Source organism: Entelurus aequoreus, linkage group LG10 (genome assembly GCF_033978785.1).
Source record: "Entelurus aequoreus isolate RoL-2023_Sb linkage group LG10, RoL_Eaeq_v1.1, whole genome shotgun sequence".
In the NCBI taxonomy this organism is placed as follows: domain Eukaryota; kingdom Metazoa; phylum Chordata; class Actinopteri; order Syngnathiformes; family Syngnathidae; genus Entelurus; species Entelurus aequoreus.
Genome location: NC_084740.1, coordinates 70,108,698 through 70,129,014, shown reverse-complemented (window position 1 = coordinate 70,129,014; position 20,317 = coordinate 70,108,698). Strand labels below are relative to the sequence as shown.

Below are 20,317 nucleotides of genomic sequence, written 5' to 3'. Positions count from 1 at the left end.
ACGCGCATGCAGTCGTAGATCAACAGGGACGGAGCTGCGTGAAAAAAGTCACCCGGTCTCTCCGCTCATCTTTTCTTCATCCATCCATCCCTTCGAGTTAGCTTTTATGAGGACGCCGGCTGGAAAGTTCTCTTTTGGCAAGGTCTTCCTTTTGAATATCACCGTGGGTGGAAGTTTCTGGCCGTTAGCATGGCAAGCTAGAACCGCGGTGAAGGACGACTTCTCATTCCCTGTGGTGCGAATATTCACCGTACGTGTTCCCGTTGTATCCACAGTGCGGTTCACAGGAATATCAAAAGTCAGTGGAACCTTGTACGCGTGTCTCTTAGTAGGAGACATTTTGTGGTCTTTACAGAAACACACAAATGAAATGAAACGTAATATCCGCGCGCTTCTTCTTTTACGGGGGCGGGTGCTCACCTTGGCGGTTGCTTACAGTAGAAGAAGAAGCGCTTCCTCTTCTGTGGGGGCGGTTGCTTACCGTAGAAGAAGCGCTTCCTCTTCTACGGGGAAAAAAGATGGCGGCTGTTTTACCGTAGTTGCGAGACCTAAACTTTATGAAAATAAATATTAATATTAATCCATATATAAGGCGCACCGGGTTATTAGCCGCGCTGTCAGCTTTTGAGAAAAATTGTGGTTTTTAAGTGCGGCTTATGGTGCGGAAAATACGGTACTCGCGGGCACGGCTTTTTTGAAGAGACGGGCCCTCTACGTTACATCCTGTTTACATCCTGTACACACGTGTGCGGCCATTTCAAAGAGCTTTGACGGCGAGCAACACTTCTGACGAGTTTATTTCCACAATTGTCAAAGCTGTGTTAGCCTGTCTTAGAGATCAGAAACGCTTTAAATGTGTCCAAACTCTCGCAGTCTCGGTGTATAGCTTCAGGTTGTGTGGCAACTGCTTTGAACTAGCATTTTAGCTACTTAGCCTCCGGCTTGGAGCGCCTTCAGTTCGAGGATTTTATTAACGTAGCAGGCTTTTTTTCGCAGCAAGTCTTTAATTGTGTTGAGACCGAAAAAGATGCCACAGTGGACCTCTATTGCAACGAAGGAGAAGGCATTACCGGGAAACAAGCCGATGAAGGATCGCCACTGCTCTTTTATAACTTCTAAACTCCCAGAGTGTTCAACAGTGTAGCGACATGGTGGTTAACGTTTTGGAGCGCGCCAACGTGTGCGTACGTGTGTGCGTGCGTATGTCTGTGTGTGTTGACATTTAAGTTTGCTAAAGTTTCAATAAAAAAGCGATACTTGAGCCAATACAGAGAGACGCTGTCCTGATAAGTCTGAGCGGCCCTTGCGTTGGGAAAAATCCCGTCTATTGCCTGTGTACATAATGTACAGCAGTGGTCCCCAACCTCCGGGCCGCGCAAGAAATTAAAAAAAATATATAAAAAAATATATATATATATATTTTTTTTTTAATAAATCAACATAAAAAGCACAATATATACATTATATATCAATACAGTCTGCAGGGATACAGTCCGTAAGCACACATGATTGTATTTCTTTATGAAAAAAAAAAAAAAAAATCCCCCCCCCCCCCCCCCCCCTGGTCCGTGGGACAAATTTTCTAGCGTTGACCGGTCCCCAGCTACAAAAAGGTTGGGGACCACTGATGTACAGGATACGTGTGTAGCCACTACCCTCTCGAATGATGAACTGAATTGTGTGTTTACTCTGCTGTTGTTGTCTTGTGATGTAGCTGTCAATGTAACAATGTCATGATGCAGCAATCAGCAATCAATGTAAGTCCTGGACCCCGGGGTCCAAGGATCACCCAAAAAATATGTTTGTTTGGATGCAATTAATTCGTTAGAGTGATTGAATAAGCATTCCTCTGAAAAAACGGATCTGTTTTCCCTCATTTAAAGGGCCAGTCTGGCACCATATAGCAGTGGTTCTCAACCTTTTTTCAGTGATGTACCCCCTGTGAACATTTTTTTAATTCAAGTACCCCCTAATCAGAGCAAAGCATTTTTGGTTGAAAAAAAGAGATAAAAAAAGTAAAATACAGCACTATGTCATCAGTTTCTGATTTATTAAATTGTATAACAGTGCAAAATATTGCTCATTTGTAGTGGTCTTTCTTGAACTATTTGGAAAAAAAGATATACAAATAACTAAAAACTTGTTGAAAAATAAACAAGTGATTCAATTATAAATAAAGATTTCTACACATAGAAGTAATCATCAACTTAAAGTGCCCTCTTTGGGGATTGTAATAGAGATCCATCTGGATTAATGAACTTAATTCTAAACATTTCTTCACAAAAAAAGAAATCTTTAAGATCAATATTTATGGAACATGTCCACAAAAAATCTAGCTGTCAACACTGAATATTGCATTGTTGCATTTCTTTTCACAGTTCTCTTTGACAGACATTTTAGTGAGAAACCTGAGCTTGTGCTTCACTGAGTTTATGAACTTACATTCATATTTTGTTGAAGTATTATTCAACAAATATATTTATAAAGGATTTTTGAATTGTTGCTATTTTTGGAATAGTAAAAAAAAAAATTCACGTGCCCCTTGGCATAGCTTCAAGTACCCCCAGGGGTACGCGTACCCCCATTTGAGAACCACTGCCATATAGGATTACCAGTAGTCTGTTTTTGCATTGGGGGAAAAAAAAACATTGCTTGGAAATACAAAATTGTAAAACAAATACATTTTTGTAATAGATGTGCATTTTACAAATTGGGACTTTCACTTTGGTTGTTAGTAACGATCCAATTGCAACAGCAGGATGTCATTGAAAGCGCCACAAAAATCCTTGATTTACTCAAAACAAGAAAAATGGAGATATCTGTTTTTGCATCTGAACCCTTCAATTGTTTTGTTTTTCCTTTTGAGTCAACCAGTTGACTAAACGGCCAACATTTTCAGAAGTTTCTTTGCAATTCCTAGAAAACAATTACAGTACATTGTATGAAATGTAGTAAGGACGTTTGGTCTCTGTCGTTCATGTTGAGCAACACCTCCAGGCGCTGTGGGGAAAGCTAGCCGTCACTCAGGTGTTTACCATTCATGAAAGTTGGTATTGTCTGCATGTCAGAGAAAAAAATGCTGTCTGTTCCTAGTTCATCAATATCTGCAATACGAACAATTCAGTTGCACACCGTTGAAGGCTTGATTCTAAATACCTGCATTGTAATGTAAATGACATCCGCTTTGCCAAGGTGAATTCACCAACAGGTCAAAGTACCTCATGATATATTGGCAGAACGCAGGGACTGTCCTAAAATGAGTCATGATTTTATTGTCCTACATTCTAAAAACACATTATGAGCAAAAGACAATACGTTTTATCACATTATATAATGTTTACACATTCTATGATTCTTCTTCTTATTCTATGCTTGAATGTTGATCAGTACAATGTGTCTTCTCTCTGTCTACACTGCAACACTGCCATCTATTGGTCAAGCTTCTAAAAGGTCACAGAAATATGTTCGTCCTCATCACTTTAGGCCAGGCCTGGGCAATTATTTTGACTCGGGGGCCACATTTAGAGAAAAAAATGTGTCTGGGGGCCGGTATATCTATTTTTAGGAACACTAATACAAAACCTCACAATAACGTCTTGATTGAATGCTAAAAACGTTATGACAGACCGCCTTAAAAAACGTAATGGAATTTTTCAATTTTTCTATGAACGATAAAACACTGAATATTGACAAAATATGAACGTCACACCCCCTTTCGATCGACATGTTTTACAATCAAGTGACACGCAACAAAACAGTGAAATATGAACAAAATTAAACCACCTACAATCTAATATATCTGATATTTGCTGAATTTCCCCCAGGGATCAATAAAGTACTTTCTATTCTACAAAGTTTGTACACTGTAAAAAAAAAAAATCCTACTTTTATGGTTAATTTACTCTAAATTTCCATTGTTATTTTTTTTAAATTTTTTAAATAGTTTATAAAACTGTAGAATTGAAGACATTATCTGTAAATAAACAATCAGCCTGTTATTTTAAGTAATATGCCAGTTAAGACAAACTATGTATATTTCTTTTTTTTTTTTTTACAGAAAAATACCAAATTAATTATACATAGCATTTTCTGTTTTCTTAAATTACTCATGTAAAATGACGATATTTTTCCGCAAAACGTTTCATGAAAATTTCTGTAAATATAATATCTTTGATCATTATTTGGTTTACAATGTTTTACTTTAATTTGATGGTTTTCGTTTGGCAGCTGCCAGTAGATGATCGTTTTTTTACAGAATTTTTTTTTTACAGTGTATTCTATTCTATATATCACTAAGCTTTAGAACTTTGTTGTGAAAATCTCCTTCCGCGTCTGTGGAAACGCTTCCCGCCCACACTGCTTGGTGCCTTGTCTGAGCTTTTGTGACGTAGATTACCATAGTAACTAATTAGATGACCATAGTAACTAATTAGATTACCATAGTAACTGGTAAATCATCCATAAGCGCAGATTCCGACCATTGAAATACTTTGTTTAGTTGAAGACTTACGGTCATTAGAAAACATGACTGCACATCATAATGGCAGCTACGTTTCCATCTTAAAGATCTAAAAAAATTATTTGGGAATGTCCGGCGGGCCAGATTGAAAAGATCAACGGGCCGCATGTGGCCCCCGGGCCTTAATTTGCCCAGGTCTGCTTTAGGCCTTTGAACACGATTAGATACAACATAGTGTTCAGGGAAGTGCATTGCAGAATAGGTTCTTCAGACCGTATAATCATCTGGTAGCACTTTTCCACTGGCACACTTATAGAAAGCAAAGTGCGGACAAACTGTCAAGGATTGTTTGAAGGGTGGACCCAGGATGCAGAGAGAAGGGAATGGTGGCGTTACGGTAGGAAAAAGATCAGAAGAAAACTCAAAGTTGCAGGATTGATGAAAGCCACAAGACCAGATAGGCACACAAAAAGGAGATTTAAACAAAATCCTAGCGAAACACCAATCTTACAAGTCACCAGATAATAAGAAGGCAAAAGATAATATTAGGCTGTTTTTCAGCGCAGGAACTTGGACAAAAGCATGACTTATTGTGTAAAATTTGGTACACTTAGCTTTTTAATCATATAGTTTTAAAGTTAAAGTTAAAGTACAATTGATTGTCACACACACACTAGGTGTGGTGAAATTTGTCCTCTGCATTAGACCCATCCCCTTGTTCACCCCCTGGGAGGTGAGGGGAGCAGTGGGCAGCAGCGGTGCTGCGCCCGGGAATCATTTTTGGTGATTTAACCCCCAATTCCAACCCTTGACGCTGAGTGCCAAGCAGGGAGGTAATGGGTCCCATTTTTTTATAGTCTTTGGTATGACTCGGCCAGGGTTTGAACTCACAACCTACCGATCTCAGGACGGACACTCTAACCACTAGGCCACTGAGTAGGTCTTTTTCTATCCTATTGCTTTGTATTTGTATTTACTTACACTTTAATAAAATAAGTATGACTTAATATTTTATGTTTATTCAGATGTTATCATGTAGAAATGTACTATAAAGTTAAAGTACCAATGATTGTCACACACACACTAGGTGTGGTGAAATTATTCCCTGCGCCACTCTTTCTTACATTATCAGATTTGTATAAACTACCCTGAACCCTTAAATGTGGTAAAAATAAAAAACTACACAGGTCTACAGGAACCTATAGTTTTAGGAACTAAAAAGTTCAGAATTTTTAGTGGAAAAGGGCCTTTAAACAGGAAAGCCATGGTGAGACTTTGTGCTAAAGAACAAAATGGCAACTGCCGGTAAACAGTTGCTAAGTGTTATGTATTGGGGCAGTTGATAGAGCGGCCGTGCCAGCAACTTAAGGGTTCCAGGTTCGATCCTAGTCACTGCCGTTGTGTCCTTGGGCAAGACACTTTACCCATCTGCTCCCAGTGCCACCAACACTGGTTTAAATGGAGCTTAAAGATGTGGATAATGGGTTTCACTATGAAAAGCGTTTTTAGTCTCTAGAGAAAAGCGCTATACAAATATAATTCACTTCACTCACAAGTGAGCGCAAGTGTGTTCGCGGCTCGACTGGGAACTAAAGAGCCTAGGCCAGTGATTCTCAAACTGTGGTACATGAATCACGTAATTAAATATTCTAACACAGTGTTACCGTTCAAAGTGTGTGAAATGTCACAGTGGCCAAAAATATTAAATATACTTGTTAAATAAAATCTCTGCATTGTTTTTAATGAATATTTAGACCTACTATGCTACGGTATTTTACTGTTCATGTTAGTCGATATGGTGTTTTCTGAGGTGGTACTTGCTGAAAAAAGTTTTAGAACCACTGATATAGAAAAATCTAAAGAATCCATAAGAGGGCAGCACAACTCAACAGACAAAAGCAGCATAGAATGTGGCACACTTGAGAGACAATACAGGATTATATTGGGTTATTTGTAGGCACGAATAAAGGAAGTTGGCACGGTGTCACAAAGGCGTCATATTAGCCTTGGAAAAACAAAGTATTTCTTCTCTTGTTACTTTGTCATGTGTTGAATGGTGTAACTGGTAATCAGTGCAGCAAGTTTGCTTACTAACTAAATAACAATGGTGAGAATGGTAAATGGGCTCTAATTGTATAGCGCTTTTTTTTTTCAACCTTCAAAGTACTCAAAGTTTTTTGACATTGTTACGTCATTCACCCACTGATGACGCGGCATTAGAATCAACAAATCAGTATCTTGTTCAAGGACGCTTTGACATGGTCACAGGGGGACTTAGGTTAGAACCTACAAGGTCAGATTGGGAGAAGACCACTCTGCCACCTACAACAATATATATTCCCTTTTTAATCAAATTGGGTGAGGCACTTTCAGTAGCAAATCGGTGGCTAGCCCTGAGCATACTTGCCAACCCTCCCGTTTTTAGCGGGATAATCCCGATATTCAGCGCCTCTCCCGACAACCTCCCGGCAGAGATTTTCTCCCGACAAACACCCGGTATTCAGCCGGAGCTGGAGGCCACGCCCCCTCCAGCTCAATGCGGACCTGAGACTGAGTGGGGACAGCCTGTTCTCACGTCCGCTTTCCCACAAAATAAACAGCTTGCCTGCCCAAAGACGTCATAACATCTAGGGCTTTTATAGAGTGCACAACTGCGCACACAACAAGGAGACGAAGCAGAAGAACGAGGAAATTACAGACATGGCGGCCGAAATGATATACTCATCATGAACGGAGAAGTTAAACAGGACAATACTGCCATCCAATGGATAGCCACTGGAACACTGAAATTCAAGTATTTATTTATTTTTCTATGTAAATAAAATAAAATAAAATAAATATATATATAGCTAGAATTCACTGAAAGTCAAGTATTTCATATATATATATATATATATATATATATATATATATATATATATATATATATATATATATATATATATATATATATATATATATATATATATATATATATATATATATATATATATATATATATATGAAATATATATGAAATACCCGAGTTGGTGAATTCTAGCTGTAAATAACCACGCCCCCAACCACATTGGAGGTCTCAAGGTTGGCAAGTATGGCCCTGAGTCACCAATATATTGGCAAAAATTGTCACTTTGAGAAGGATTGTTTAAAAACAATCCAAGTTGGATTCACACGATGATCTTAAACTGATTGTGCTGTCGAATTATATTTAGATTCTCGTACTTCTGTAAAGGGGGTTTGCCTCCAGGTATTGTACTTAAAAGTACACATCAAAAGTTAGATTGTAATAAATAGTTGTATATTTGATTTGGAGGTGTTGAAATCGCCGAGGCTAGCCAGTATCTTGTATATGGCGAGTCAAATGTAAATTACCATCGATTTGCTTGTTTTATTGAATTTATTTTATTTTGGAATGCGACAGAAGTTATTTTTTATTTCAGGCAACTCACTGTATTTTCACATATTATTTATGTATATCCAGATTTACAGTGCTGGCATTAAAACTTCTTAAAAAGTAAGTCAACAGAAGTCTATCTTGAAAATGTGTCTGCTGAGCTGGCAAGAAGAGACGAAACACTGATGTTTGCTCCTAATTTGCATCGAGGAGGTAACCAGTGTTGGGTTAGTTACTGAAAACCAGTAACTAGTTACAATTACTAGTTACTTAATTTAAAAAGTAACTCAGTTACTAACTCAGTTACTTACATCAAAAAGTAATGCGTTACTGTGAAAAGTAACTATTTAGTTACTTCTTTTTTTCTTCTTTTTTTTTTAAAGCTCCCATTAATGCCCTTTTAGCCTTCATTACAATACTGTTATTGCACTGGAGAATAATACAATCTGTTGATCAACTTGACATGCATTTTTATTTTCATTTTAACATAATTAATGAAAAACAGTGCAACATAAAAAGGCATTTCTCCTTTCTTTAAACTTGGACCAATGACCATTAATAAAAAACAACTTAAAGTGCAACATTAGAAGGCACATCATCTTCCTTGAAACATAGATAGTGAAATAAAGCCTGATGCTGCTGTCTTCCACACTTGGAGTCATGGATTGTACAATCCTTGTTTTCAGTGGCGGGATCATTGACACAGATGGTGAAGTTTCAGTGCTCAGTAGAGATGTAACACTTTTGAGGGGTTTAAGCACCTGGAGGACCTTCTCTGCCACTCGAACATCATCATCAGACAGGTTGATGATGTCTTTGACATTTTTCTTCAGGGTGTTGTGGGTCAATGCAGAGTATATAGCTGCCTGCTGCTCCAACATATCATAAGTGGAGTTCCACTTCATTTGGACATCATGTATGAGCTTTATGAGTAGGCAGCTTTAGCATTTCTTGCTTTGTCATAAGTACATGAGCAGCTGTTGTGCTAGGAAACCTCCTTCCTGATCCATCCTATTGACTGAGATGTGATGCCAAATTCACTACATGTACAAAGCACCTACCTGTGGTCCCAGTCCTGCCTCATTCACTGCATTTATGTGATTTTTGGCATTATCACTTGTGACTGGGATATCTTTATCTTCCATTCCTCCACTGCTTGTGTCAGTACCTGTGCAAGGGGACTCTCGAGCGTGTCTGCTCATCTGCCAGTCTGCTGTGATGAAGTGAGCGCTTATAGTTCCCCTGGACGTCCACCAGTCTGTCGTGAGCGCAACAGATGATGCTCTGGATAGTTCATCCACAACTTTTTTCTTCTCCTGCTCATAAAGATCTGGCACAATCTTATCGCTGAAGTGGGTGCGCGACGGGATGTCGTAACGTGGCTCAAGCACGTTAAGTTAAAGTTAAAGTACCAATGATTGTCACACACACACTAGGTGTGGTGAAATTTGTCCTCTGCATTTGACCCATCCCCTTGATCACCCCCTGGGAGGTGAGGGGAGCAGTGGGCAGCAGCGTAGACAGCATGTGTTTAAAACCCTTGTCTTGCACAACTGAGTCTGCTCCTATAAACACACCGATTAAATGGCGCGGGGCGTTCAAGCTCCTCCGTTACTCCGCTCGCCATGACCACGCTGTGTGTGGACTGAACGTGCATGCTAACAACCTTTTTGTTTTGTTTTATATATCAAACCGCGGATCACGTGTGTGCCTCCCCCCCACACCCACACACACACACACACACCTCTTTTCTTCTCTCCGGCTTGTGACAGAGGAAGATTCAGAAGAAAGACACCGCAGCGCTTCTGTTTCTAGCCGATACTACATAAAAAATAACGCAGTAACGCATCATGTAGTAACGGTAACTGAGTTACTGAATATAAAAAAATAACGCGTTAGATTACTAGTTACCGCCGAAACTAACGGCGTTACAGTAACGCGTTACAAAGTAACGCGTTAGTCCCAACACTGGAGGTAACATCCCGTGTTGTCCACATAGCACAATTAGTTATGAAATCATTGAAATGAAATGATATAACCTGCAGTTTAGGAGATAATTAACTGATGTTTTGACCAATACAGTCTCATAGCAACAAAATCCAGGTTGGACTCATTTCCATGAGGAATATAGCACAAAGGAGCTGTGGACCACAGAATACATGATTAATGTACGAGGATCAAGAGGATGTGCTTGTTTTTCAGCCACACCGTCCCTTTGGGCCACATCTCTGTGACCACCTCCTCATAATTAGTTGATCCAGCGTGTTCCCCTGAGGCCGGTCTTGTTGTTCACCTCATGTTACAGTATCCTGACATCACTCTTTCTCTAATAACAACAGTAACCAATGAATTGGATTAATATAGCGACTCAAAGTGCTTTAAACTAAGAACTCATTCATTCAACCTACAGTGACATATGGTGGTGGTAAGTCATATCTGTAGCAATAGTCTTAACTGCCCGTTGGCTAGACTGACAGGTGAAAGCATGGCTGCTAATTTGCGGAAAAGGCCTCTCCGACCACCACCAAACATTTATTTTGTGTTCACATAATAGTGTGAGTGTCACTGGAAGCAAGGTGGGTAAAGTTTCTTACCTCGGGACACAAACGTAGTAACTGGGATGGACGGAGCAGGGTTTGAACCACCAATCTACGGTTTCTGAATGACCTGCTCTACCTAATGCATCACAGTCTAACACTGGGGTCCCCAAATTACGGCCTGCCAGCGTCCAAAATTCGGCCTGCGAGAAGCCCAAGTAAAAAAAAATAAAACAATTTGGTTTTCTTTTTTTTAAGGTTGATGCTTGAATATCAAGTCGCACTGGACCAAAAACCCTCTACACAGTTCAATGTCACCCTAGAAGGGCCTCGGGCTAGCAATCTTGGGTTCTCGGACCTGAGTGGTGTTCCAAAGTCTAGTCGCTGGTGTGGCACTAGGGCTAGCCACGGGTTCTGAAGCCTGACTCAGGCTAAGGTTGTCCAGCCTTGCAATCAAAAACTCAACCCAAAGGGATGACAATGAGAAACTCTAAACGTTTCTTTGCAATAACAGACTAATCCTTCACGGTGCCAGCCTGGACTCAAAAAGGAGTGAACACAGATCAGTTTTTTCAGATGAATGATTGTTCCATCACTGTAATTAATTCATTTTATCCAAACACCTTTTTAGGTGATCCCTGGTTAGTCATTATTGATGCTTTTATTTAGTTACAGTCAAGCCAAAAAATTTGCGCTGACGCTGGATGGCATCATCAAATTTCGATGCACTGATTGGTCCTGATGGATTTGTCTGATTGTGCTACAAAGACAGAAGGCCTCTTGTCGGTTTCTGAGCTAAAACAGAATATTCAATATTTGAAATATACAGTAAGTTGCTTTTGCGGAAACATTGATGTTACCTCCTGGTAGAGAATGGTGTAACCTATTTTGTGGCACTCGCAGCTCAATATCGGCGGAATTGGCGTATGTTTTTTTTGCCCCTGAACTCTTCATATATCGAAATATAGACCCTCGGCCAGGGGCGGGCAAACTTTTTGGCTCAGGGGCCACATCGGCCTTTGAAATTTGTCAGACGGGCCGGGCAAGCACATGATGCATTTCAAAGCATATCATATCTGTTGGAACGAAGAGTGAGCTTCTCAAACATGGGCTATTTTAATCATCCATCCATTTTCTACCGCTTGTCCCTCTCATAATACATCTATTTTAAACAATATTATATCAAAGAAACATACAACTACTACTAAAGGGTTAACACTTACATTTGGGAGCAGTGTTGTTGACCACCCATTTTTGCCAGTGCGTCGAAGTCTAGTATCTGTTTTGTTGTGGCTCATCTCAAAACAGATCTTTACTCAATTCTGTTTTAATGTTTGGCGGGCCGGATTAAAGGGACCAGCGAGCCGGATGTGGCCTGCGAGCCGTAGTTTGCCCACCTCTGCTTTAGTCCATATCGCCCAACCCTAGGGGGAACACTAGCAACATAAACAACTTTTTAGTGGCCCTTTGATTCTGCCGCATGTGACACAGGTGACGTTAAAATATCAAATCATCATCATGAAGACGAGGAGGAGCTTGTTGACATAACAATGACTCTTGATGATAACAACACGTGATGATATTCATGGAGAGCAAACGAGTCGTATAAAAAATATGATGCCACCTCAACACTGCACTTTGTGCATTGTGGATATGAAGAGGAAGATCAGCTACCTGCACATGAATCAATGAGATCTTCTTTGGAAGACTCTGGTTTGCTTGTACACCGTCTGCTTGTCTTTTTTTCGCAGAACTACCTTCATGGATGCTGGATTCAATGGAACATTTATAACTCTTAGTGGCTTTGTAGATTTGGACAAATACAGATATCTGTACTTTATCATCTTGTTGACATTATATATTTTCATCCTCTGTACTAATTGTACCATTATGTGTCTGATCTTGATCCACAGGAACCTTCATGAGCCTATGTACATTTTCATTGCAGCTTTGTCACTCAACTCTGTTTTGTTTAGCACTGTTCTCTACCCCAAAATCTTTATTGATGTCTTATCTCAAAAACAGATAATTTCTCATTCAGCTTGTATGTTTCAATATTTTATGTGTTATTGTTTGGGTGCATCAGACTTCTTGCTGTTGTTAGCCATGTCTTATGACAGGTATGTGTCTATCTGCAAACCTCTGCAGTATCCAACTATCATGGGAAAAAGAACTGTCGCTGTCCTCTTGACTTTGGCCTGGTTTATACCTGCATGCCATATTGCTATTTCAATGGTAATGATTGCAAACCACAAGATGTGTAACTCTACTTTGAGAAGTTTTTTTTGCAACAATTCAATTTACCAGCTTCACTGTGCAACATCAAGAGTTCTTAGCGTGTGGGGTTTGGTTATTTTAGTCAATCTCGGTGTTATCCCTGTCATTTTCATCCTTTTCACGTACATAAAGATCTTTGTAATAACCTTCATCCTAAACAGTTGTGTAGAAGTCAGGAAAAAAGCTACAGAGACATGTTTACCTCATCTGATGGTTTTAATCAGCTTTTTTCTTTTGTGTGCATTTGATATAATCACAGCTCGTCTGGAGTCAGAGCTGCAAACAGGTGTGCGTTCAATAATGACGTTGATAGTATTTGTGTATAGTCCTCTGTTCAATCCAATCATATATGGAATTAAAATGAAGGAAATCTCTAAACACATCAAGGGATTTTGTCCGATAAGTCATCCATCAGTCCTTAAATGTTGAAAGATAGTTTTTATTGTAGTGATAGTTTAGTGATGCGGCGTAGCAGTGGTTAACACTTGTGCTCACAGTGAGAAGGTCCTGAGTTTGGCAATAGATTGTGAATGTGAGTGTAAATGTTGTCTGTCTGTGTTGGCCCTGTGATGAGGTTGCGACTTGTCCGTGGTGTACCCCGCCTTCCGCTCGAGTGCAGCTGGGATAGGCTCCAGGCTCTAACCCCTGTACCACCGTGCTGCCTATAATGTTTAATTGTCAACAATTACACGTTTACGCACACTTCTGAAACTGAATACTTCACCCTGTCCAGTCTTAAAAGTGATGATGTTAAAGCATGAATAAACCTGTCACCAGACATGTGTTTACACGTTTAATCAGGGTTGCCCGAGGCACAGCCTTGGACCTTTCTGCTCCATAGCTCAGTTTTTATTGGCCTGCAGCAAATAGACAAGAAAAATGAAAAAATAAACATGTGTACTGGTGAAACTCAAAAAAATTTGAATGTAGTGCAAAGCTGCGTTTATTCCAGCAATTAGATTTAAGAGGTCAACCTAGTTATTGATATATAGATTGATAACATGCAACTAAATATATTTCAAGCATTCTTTTAATATAATTTTAATGAAAACCTTGAATTAGAAATTGCGAAATAAATCTGTAAGCCATGACCATCAAACTTATAACAAATAAAGGGTGGGCATATCTCACTTTGCATGTAATGAGTTTATATCACATAATGGTTTCACATTTGAAGTTGAATTGCTGACATGAAGGAACTTTTGCATGATATTAAATTTTTTTTGTTTTACCTGTATATGTTACCGTATGTCAGTGTTCCCTCGCCACGTTGTGTTTTTTAAGTAGCATTGGCTTAATTGAAATATGAGTAGCTGTTGAAGTGTCATGTTAACATTACATAGGTTTTAGGGTGTATGGAGTGTTTTAGCAGCATGGGAAGTGTTTATAAAGTGTGTGCGAACACTGTGTGGAGAGCTTATAAAGATGTTAAATGCATATAATAATAATAAATCATAAGATAAACCGTGTCCTTTCTTTGCGGAACTTTATCTTACACGGGGTAGGGGTCCAGAATGTAACCCCTTTAGTAATTAAAGGAACTCTTTAGAGTAGGAAGGGGATTTATATGGCCCCATTTGTCGCTGTTTACCTGACACATGGGTGCACTATCCACTTAAGTCGTCAGACGGCAGTAGTGTTGAATATCTTCAAATGTGTTTTGTGGCAATTTGTGTCAAAGTTGGAATAATTTTCGGCAGACTGCATTGCAAAATGATTTACCTCCGAACTTCCACTCATGTGAGAAACACCCAGGAGTGGGGCCATACGAATCTCTTCCCTACTGTATAGCACATGGAAAACGCTATACAAATGTAATCTGATATTTTTATGCCAGTATCATTTCCAAAATAAAAATAAGTATCCTTAAAGGCCTACTGAAATTATTTTTTTTTATTTAAACGGGAATAGCAGAACCATTCTATGTGTCATACTTGATCATTTCGCGATATTGCCATATTTTTGCTGAAAGGATTTAGTAGAGAAAATCGACGATAAAGTTCGCAACTTTTGCTCGCTGATAAAAAAAGCCTTGCCTGTACCGGAAGTAGCGTGACGTCACAGGAGCTAGTATTCCTCACAATTCCACGTTGTTTACAATGGAGCGAGAGATTCGGAGTGACAATGCGACGATTACTCCATTAATTTGAGCGAGGATGAAAGATTCGTAGATGAGGAACGTTACAGTGAAGCACTAGAGAGGCAGTGATGGACGTATCTTTTTTCGCTCTGACCGTAACTTAGGTACAAGCTGGCTCATTGGATTCCACACTCTCTCCTTTTTCTATTGTGGACCACGGATTTGTATTTTAAACCACCTCGTATACTATATCCTCTTGAAAATGAGAGTCGAGCACGCGAAATGGACATTTAAAGTGACTTTTATATCCACGACAATACATCTGTGACACACTTAGCTACTGAGCTAACGTGATAGCATCGTTCTCAAATGAAGATAGAAACAAAAGAAATAAACCCCTGACTGGAAGGATAGACAGAAGATCAACAATACTATTAAACCATGTACATGTAACTACACGGTTAAAAATTCTCAGCCTGGTAAGGCTTAACAATGCTGTTGCTAACGATGCTAAGGCTAATTTAGCAACTTAGCAACCGGACCTCACAGAACTATGATAAAAACATTAGCGCTCCACCTACGTCAGCCAGCCCTCATCTTCCCATCAACAGCCGTGCTCACCTGCGTTCCAGCGATCGGCGGCGCGACGAAGGACTTCATCCGTGGGTTTGGCGGCAAGCATCGGCTAGGCGTAGTAAGTAGTCCTTGTTGTGTTAGCGGCTTAGTACAATACTTACAGTATTGTACTTAGCCGCTAATACACCGATCGATCCCACCTACAACGTTCTTCTTTGCAGCCTCCATTGTTCATTAAACAAATTGCAAAAGATTCACCAACACAGATGTCCAGAATACTGTGGAATTTTGTCGAAGAAAACAAGAGGTTTTTGTATCGGGTCGATGGGGTCCAACCACTTCCGTGGATTTTGTGACGTCACGCGCATAAATCATATCCAAAGGAGTTTTTCAACCGGAAGTGTGGCGGGAATTTTAAAATTGCACTTTATAAGTTAACCCGGCCGTATTGGCATGTGTTGCAATGTTAAGATTTCATCATTGATATATAAACTATCAGACTGCGTGGTCGGTAGTAGTGGGTTTCAGTAGGCCTTTAAGGCTTCCAAATCCTTAGATTTCTCAGTGGAACAAGTATGTTTATGTCTTGGAGAGGAAATGATATGACCTGTAATGGCTCCAGTTGTTTACAGATTCTCCTGTGGGCCTTGATGCAGTCGCAACATTCCTTTTCTTCCTAATATATTCATTTAATATGAAACCTGTCTAATAGATGAGAAGTGTTTACAACGTGGCCAGTTCCATCTCAAGGTGTGGCTCAAAAACCTTCCTGGAAAACACAAGGCAAAAACACAGCTGTCAATCACAAGTCACCCCTCCTACCCCCACGCCTTTTTATTTAACTCTGCCTTTGAACTTTCCAACCATTGTCGGCGTGTTCTGTGCCGCAGATAAGTGTCTGGCTATTTTTTTATTTCAAAAGGTGGAATGGATGTCGGTGTTAGTGGGGAGTAAGAAGCCTGGGGACAGGAAGTAGGTGATGGCTAGCTACGGTGTCTTCCTCTGTTGCAAAAGTGCTTGCTCGTGTGGGTTTAATTGGTTTTCTTTAGCGTAGGAGGATCTTCCGTATAAACGCTCCAGAAATGACTACAGTTATCCCAGCAGGCACAAGACAATAAAACAACTTTGAGAACTTGTTGAATTAGGTCCTGACGTTGAGCAACTCAAACCTAACAATTGAACAAGATGCTTTTTGACAATGTTTAATCAATGTTGGGTTCTGACCATTGAATTTTGGTCATTTTCCAAGAAATATTTTACAACACAAATACAATGTTGAAACTACATGCTTTTTGACGACGTTTATTCAATGTCAGGTTGTGACGACCATTGGAATTTGGTCATTTCCCAACCAACAACGTGGATCCAACGTTAGACATCAAAGTTGTCTCAATTTACAAATACAAATATTTTGCAACGTTGTTTCAAAGTCATGATCGCAATATAATGATATCCGCTAGGAAGGATTATTACTAATAAATCGATTATTTTCATAGTTGGAGCATAAAAAAATCTTTACGCACTTCTTAATACGTTTTTAAGGTAATTAGAGCCCATTAAACTTGAAATTAGTACCCCTGTAGTCACCTTTCCACTTGTTTCACACAAAATAGCAGCCTTGAGTTTGTACAGTACTTTGTACAGGATCCTCCAAGAGTAATTGCTATGGTTGTCACCTGGCCCCGACAACACGGTCATGACCTGAAAACACAGGGTGTTCATAAAGTATCTTTACATTTTTTTGTTTTACTAAGGCACTTGACAATATTTGTAAACTAGATTTGTTCTAATGTAATCATGGATTGTCAAAGGTTTTTGTGTTTACCTTATTTAACCGTTGAGTCACCTTTGACTAAAAACAGATATTTCCTGCATTTTTTTTTATCTTTTTCAAATCAGTTTTATTTAAAGTTCAGAGGGCTGGAATTTGGCCACATAGTTTTGAACAATTTTATCTTTAAAATGAGAGCATGCCACGTTTTGCAAAGTTATTCCATCCATCCATCCATCCATTTTCTACCGCTTATTCCCTTCGGGGTCGGGGGGGCGCTGGAGCATACAGTATCTCAGCTACAAAGTTATTCCAAATAGCATATATTCATTTATATACACTCAACCCATTTTGGTCGTCCATTAATTCCCATTGTAACTCAACTTTTTCAATATACTGAAAACCTGACTTGTTTCACCACAAATACTGAATGGATCAAAGCATCTCAAAATAATGTAATTACACTTCTTAACCAGTAGTTAATGTGAGAGGCATATCATTCATTTACATACAGTGTTTTTGCATAGTTGTTCACCCAATCACAGGGCCAACAAAAATAGACAGACAACCAATCACACTCACATTCACACACTCGGGCCAATTTAGTATTGCCAATCAGCCTATCCCCAAGTGCATGTCTTTGGAGGTGGGTAAAAGCTGGGGTACCCAGAGAGAAACCCAGCAGTCCTCGGGAGAACATGCAAAATCCACACAGATAAACCCTGAACTTGGGGGAAAACCTTAAAGAATTTAGGGTTGAGAACCAATAAGTAGCATAGCTAACTTAAGGTACCACCACAATGTTTGGTGGTGAGAAGCATATGTTTGTCTGTATGACATCCAGCACATGATGTTAAAGGACATTTAGCCTCTCAGTGGCCTAGTGGTTAGAGTGTCCGCCCTGAGATTGGTAGATTGTGAGTTCAAACCCCGGCCGAGTCATACCAAAGACTATAAAAATGGGACCCATTACCTCCCTGCTTGGCACTCAGCATCAATGGTTGGAATTGGGGGTTAAATCATCAAAAATGATTCCTGGGCGCGGCACCGCTGCTGCCCACTGCTCCCCTCACCTCCCAGGGGGTGAACAAGGGGATGTGTCAAATGCAGAGGACAAATTTCACCACACCTAGTGTGTGTGTGACAATCATTGGTACTTTAACTTTAACAATGTAAGGTCCAAGTTATGGGAAAGTATCTCACATGAATAATGACAAAGTGCCTTAATCTATCTTTCTCACACTACAAAAGCAAAATATACAGACTTTGTTTGCTCTTCAAGATTTGTTTGGAATGCACCGGCCTCACGTTGTGTCTTCACCCTCTATGATTATCTCTGACATGAAACACTGCTGACGTCTATTCAATTTTTCCCTGCACATCACAAACTGTGACGTTACCAAATTGCTCAAATGTCACAAATCACTGGAATGTTCTGAGGATAAACCAGTTTGAGAAGATGAGAGCTGTCGGCCTTAAAAAGGCAGCGTTGCAAAGGTCTAGCTTGTTTCTCAGGCAGCCAAAGACGGAAGAAGGAGCATCTCCATCCAGAACTTCAAGGACGTCTGCCTCATGTAAGAACCACTTCCCTCTTTTAATACCTAAACACTTAAAACCTTAACAACACCTAATAGTTCTTGTGTTTGAAATCAAACACTTTGTTCAGATTTCTAAAATTGCTTTTACTTTTTTTGATTGATTAGATCTAGAAGGTTTTATTGGCTCGGGCAGAATTTAGCCAATATTTGGCATGTTGTTTGGACCACATCCTGGTCTTCAAAACTAAATAAAAATGCTTAAATCATCGTAAAAGCTCTGAAAGGTGTTTTTGGTAAAACTGTTGAGCAGATCTTTTGACGTCCATTCCGAACTTTGTCACCTCTGTGTGGTTCTCACTTGGCTTTATGGAAGACCCTAAAGTCCTGCCAGGGGTGAATGTTTCGACTGCTGATTTGAAATGCATAATGCAAACAATGTGTAGGGGATGCAAGTACATATCCACCAGGCTGGAATTCCTCAGTCTGGTTCAGCTCGTTTGTCACGACTAGCTCCCGGCGGGTTTTGTCTTCTCATCACTCAAAGCTGTAATAAATACCATACTGTATACCACAATCCTCTCAGCCATATCGAAGAAGACAAGTGATTATCCAGTATGTCCTGTTTGACTTGAATATGTCATCTTTGCTAACTTTCTTGCACCTGCGAGTTAAATATCAACATGCATCTTAACTGCCTTGACTGACATTTATGATGAATGCATGATGCTGGTGGGCTGAACTTCCCTTCATGAATGTCTGATGTGTTTTCTAGATCTCTGTCAGCTGACCGCTCATCACCAGCATGCTCCTCCTCCTGGTCGTAACGACTGCCTTCAGCCTGTTGCCAGGTAAGCTGACTTTATCCTCACCTTCTGGACATCTGACAGTCAATGTGGAGGACAAAGTCCAGTCAGATAATGACTTAGTGTCAAAGTGGAGGACACAATCTAGTCGGATAATGACTTAGTGTCAAGGTAGAGGACAAAGGTAAGTTAGATAAGGTCTTAATGTCAATATGGAGGACAAAGTCCAGTCAGACAAGGTCTTAGTGTCAATATGGAGGACAAAGTCCAGTCAGATAAGGTCTTAGTGTCAATGTAGAGGACAACATCCGGTCAGATAAGGTCTTAGTGTCATTGTGAAGGACAAAGGTCAGTCAGAAAAGGTCTGAGTGTCAATGTGTAGGACATAATCTAGTCGGATAATGACTTAGTGTCAAGGTAGCGGACAAAGGTCAGTCAGATAAGGTCTTAATGACAATATGGAGGAAAAAGGCCAGTCAGATAAGGTCTGAGTGTCATTGTGTAGGACAAAATTGTGTTAGAAAACGTTTTAGTGTCATCATGAAGAACAAAAGCCAGTCAGATAATGTCCTCGTGTCAGATTTATTTGTGACAACGTGAAGGACAAAGGCCAAACATATGTCTTAAAGGCAACGTGGAGGACCAAGGCCATAGAAGTTATGTCCTAGTGTCAACGTGGACGACAATGGTTAGTTAGATAATGTTTTACTATCAAAGTGGAAGACAAAGGCCAGTCCTATAACATCTGTATCAATGTCATGGTCAAATGTTGGATGTCTTAGTGTCAATGTGGAAGACAAAGGCCATTCAGGTTATGTCTTAATCTCAACACGAAGGACAAATAAAGTCTTACCATCAAAGTGAAGGACAAAGGCTAGTCAG

At 39.8% G+C, this 20,317-nt stretch overlaps 2 protein-coding genes across 5 annotated transcripts in view; both read left to right on the top strand.

Annotated features, from left to right (window-relative positions):
- LOC133658096 (alpha-tectorin-like) overlaps positions 1 to 20,317 on the top strand; it is a 72,670-nt gene that overhangs the window by 34,426 nt on the left and 17,927 nt on the right. For 2 of the 4 annotated variants that reach the window (XM_062059721.1, XM_062059718.1), the window contains one exon: positions 19,405 to 19,480. In XM_062059721.1, the coding sequence (XP_061915705.1) occupies positions 19,435 to 19,480 (46 nt within the window). In that variant the 5' untranslated portion in view covers positions 19,405 to 19,434. Of the gene's footprint in view, positions 1 to 18,534; positions 18,669 to 19,404; positions 19,481 to 20,317 lie in introns of all 4 variants that reach the window. The other 2 variants (XM_062059720.1, XM_062059719.1) reach the window with 2 other exon arrangements.
- Positions 12,152 to 13,096, top strand: LOC133659219 (olfactory receptor 10J4-like). The gene has a single exon (XM_062061955.1). The coding sequence runs from the start codon at positions 12,152 to 12,154 to the stop codon at positions 13,094 to 13,096; it is 945 nt and encodes a 314-aa protein (XP_061917939.1).